This window comes from Mandrillus leucophaeus, unplaced genomic scaffold (genome assembly GCF_000951045.1).
Source record: "Mandrillus leucophaeus isolate KB7577 unplaced genomic scaffold, Mleu.le_1.0 Scaffold7, whole genome shotgun sequence".
NCBI lineage: Eukaryota > Metazoa > Chordata > Mammalia > Primates > Cercopithecidae > Mandrillus > Mandrillus leucophaeus.
Window position 1 is genome coordinate 6,710,686 of NW_012107585.1, and position 3,511 is coordinate 6,714,196.

The following is a 3,511-nucleotide window of genomic DNA, read 5'->3' on the forward strand; positions in this document are numbered from 1 at the left end:
TTTGAGTTGTCCTCTTCAGTCAACGTCTGCCTTTCTCGGCTCTCTGTGAGTCCTCTGAGCGTGACTTGCCCGTGCTCCCCTCTGCAGCAGGAAAACTCCCTCTTCGTCATGACCAACATGATCCTCACCATGAACCAGACCCAGGACCTGTGTCCCGAGGTAGGAGGCCCCCCGGGAAGAGCCCCAGGCCCCACGTGCCTCTCCACGCCTGTCCGCCTGTGTGTGGGGCTGGGCCACATGGACCTTGTTTTCACTCCTTCTTTTTCCAGATTCCAGATGCGACCACTGTGTGTAAATCAGATGCCAACTGTACTGCTGGCTCTGCCGGCACCCACAGTAATGGTACGAGCTTGCAGCCTCCTGGGGAGGGCAGCCCCTGAGCAGATTGCCCCCACCGTGGAGCCTTTCTGATAGAGAAATCCCCCCAGTTCCTTCACATGACCATGGGTGAGCCAGGTGTCAAGGTTGGGGTCCTGGAACCTTCTCTACATTCACTGCTGTCAGTGGAGCCCCAGAAGCCATCCCAGCTCTTGCCCTATTCTGTTTTTTCTCTTCTTCTTCTTCTTTTTTTGAGCCAGAGTCTTGCCCTATCGCCCAAGCTGGAGTGCAATGGCATGATCTAGGCTCACTGCAACATCCACCTCCCGCGTTCAAGCAGTTCTCCTGCCTCAGCCTCCCGAATAGCTGGGATTACAGGCACACGCCACCACGCCCAGCTAATTTTTGTATTTTTTGTAGAGATGGGGTTTTACCATGTTAGCCAGGCTGGTCTTGAACTCCTGACCTCAGGTGATCCACCCACCTCAGCCCCCCAAAGTGCTGGGATTACAGGCATGAGCTACTGCGCCCAGCCTCTTGTCCCATTCTTTAGCTTGGCATCACCCTGGCTGAGATGTGGCTGGCACACAGGTGACGACTGTCTTCCTCCAATTCTAACTCGTGGACGCTGACACTGTCTAAATCCCAGATTTGCACAGCTCAAGATTGGCTGCATGGGAGGCTGGATGGGGCTCTCCCTCTCTACTCCAAAAAGGTAGAAAATGGGAGACCCCTGTGGACGTGGGATCCCCCCTTGTGCTTGTAGGAGTCTCAACAGGCAGATGCGTACCTTTCAACCAGTCCGTCAAGACGTGTGAGGTGGCAGCCTGGTGCCCAGTGGAGGATGACACACACGTGCCACAGTGAGTCCAGCACTAGGGAAGGAAGTGCCTTTTTATTTATTTATTTATTTATTTATTTATTTATTTATTTATTTATTTTTGAGACACATTGTCACTCTGTACCCCAGGCTGGAGTGTAGTGGTGCGATCTTGGCTCACCACAACCTCCGCCTCCCGGGTTCAAACAATTTTCCGTGCCTCAGCCTCCCGAGTAGATGAGATTATAGGCGTCCACCACCACGCCAGCTAACTTTTTGTATTTTTAGTAGAGACAGGGTCTTGCCATGTCGGCTATGCTGGTCTTGAACTCCTGACCTCAAGTGATCCACCTGCCTTGGCCTCCCAAAGTGCTAGGATTACAGGCGGGAGCCACCATACCCAGCCGAAGCACCTTCAACTCTGGGTGTCAGCCTTGAGCAGAGGTGGTCAAGGAGTTAACACCTGTGTGTTGTGGCTTTTTGTGTGTTTCTGGTGTCTATGTGGAGTCAGACTGCCCTAAGATGGCTGCTCTCAACCACAAGGCAGTGACCATCAGTGGCAAGGTGGGCCACAAGTGTCTGTCACTCACGAGAAGGGTGCAGCTGACTTCCTTGTATGTTAGGACTCTGTCAGTTGCAAATAACTGACAGGAAACAATTCTCAGTGCTGTAAGCACATGTGCACAAACACACACACACATACACATGCGTGCATACCGGGGGGCAGTGTATTGTTCGGCTAACCAAAAAGATCCAGCATGGCCATGAGAATCTCGTGCCAGGCTGAGGCGGAAGAATCTCTTGAACTGGGGAGGCAGTGGTTGCTGAGCTGAGATGGTGCCACTGCACTCCCTCCTGGGCGACAGAGGCCACTGCACTCCTGCCTGGGCGACAGAGTGAGGGATAAAGGACAACACCCTAGTCTCCCCTCCTGGCTCTGCGTCCCTCCGACCCACAGCATAGCCTAGGAGGCAGCACTGCACTTACAGCCCCCCAAGGCTGAGTGTCCCTTCCCAGCTGTCCCTGGAGATTCTAGACCTGTCCATCATCACATCAACGGCCATATCTCTCAACCCATCTCCGTGACTGGGGCATGGGTTTCGCTTATCAGCTTGGGCCTGGGGCACATGCCCACCTCTGCAGCTGGGGTTAGAGTCAGACCCACCCAAGTGACACAGGCAAGCATCGGGGAGATATGGCTTCTAAAGGACATTTGGGGTTCTGTTACCAGAAAAGCTGGGCACAGATGCTGAGAAGAAAACAACAGATATTTGCTACAATATATACAATATATACAACTAAACTAGACAGGTTCATCCTGGCGCAGTGGCTCATACTATAATCCTAGCACTTTGGGAGGCTGAGGCAGGCGGATCATCTGAGGCCAGGAGTTTGAGACCAGCCCAACATGGAGAATCCCCGTCTCTACTAAAAAATACAAAAATTAGCCAGGCATAGTGGCGGTCGTCTGTAATCCCAGCTACTTGGGAGACTGAGGTAGAAGAATCGCTTGAACCCAGGAAGTGGAGATCCCGGTGATCTCAGTGAGCTGAGATCGCGCTTCTGCACTCTAGCCTGGGCGACAGAGAGAGACTCTGTCTCAAAAAATAAAAAATAAATAAATAAATAAATAAAAATTTAAAAATCAACTAAACTAGCCAGGTTCAAGGGTTGCTCTAGAATAACATTCTTCCTGGTTGTAATTGGCTGTACTTCGTGGGGTGGAGTCCGGGCAGCGCTCTGAGAAGTGTGTGCAGCCCAGGGCCTTTCTCACCAAGAGCTCAGACCGAGGCCTCCATGAGCCCCGGGGAGCAGGAAGCCACTAAACCTCATCCTGGGTATGTTGAGACGGAAGGAAAGGCTGAGAACTGCAGATTTAGAGATTGCTAAGGCAAGGGAAGGAGACAGAAAAAGAAAAGGAATCCTGGCATCTTAGAGCCGGAGAGGATCTCACAGAGCTGTGCTCTCCAACACGGGAGACTCTGGCCACGCGTGGCTATTGAAAATTGAAATATGACTGGGTCCGAAAGGAGATGGACTGCCCATAGGAAGTGCACTCATCATCGAATCGGATTTTTTTTTTTGTTCTTTTTTTTGAGTCAAAGTCTCGCTCTGTCGTCCAGGCTGGAGTACAGTGGCGTGATCTCTGCTCACTGCAACCTCTGCCTCCCAGGTTCAAGTGATTCTCCTGCCTCCGCCTCCTGAGTAGCTGGGATTATAGGCACCCACCACCACACCTTGCTAATTTTTGTGTTTTTAGTAGAGAGCGGGTTTCACCATGTTGGCCAGGCTGGTCTCAAACTCCTGACCTCAGGTGATCCACCTGCCTCAACCTCCCAAAGTGCTGGGATTACAGGTGTGAGCCACCGCGCC

The 3,511-nt window shown here is 52.2% G+C and overlaps 1 protein-coding gene across 1 annotated transcript in view; it reads left to right on the plus strand.

Annotated features, from left to right (window-relative positions):
* The window catches only part of P2RX4 (purinergic receptor P2X, ligand gated ion channel, 4), a 23,209-nt gene that overhangs the window by 10,741 nt on the left and 8,957 nt on the right, over positions 1-3,511 (plus strand). The window contains exons 3-5 of the mRNA XM_011964444.1: positions 88-159; positions 270-342; positions 1,085-1,181. Coding sequence (XP_011819834.1) covers positions 88-159; positions 270-342; positions 1,085-1,181 — 242 coding nt within the window. The remainder of the gene's footprint in view (positions 1-87; positions 160-269; positions 343-1,084; positions 1,182-3,511) is intronic.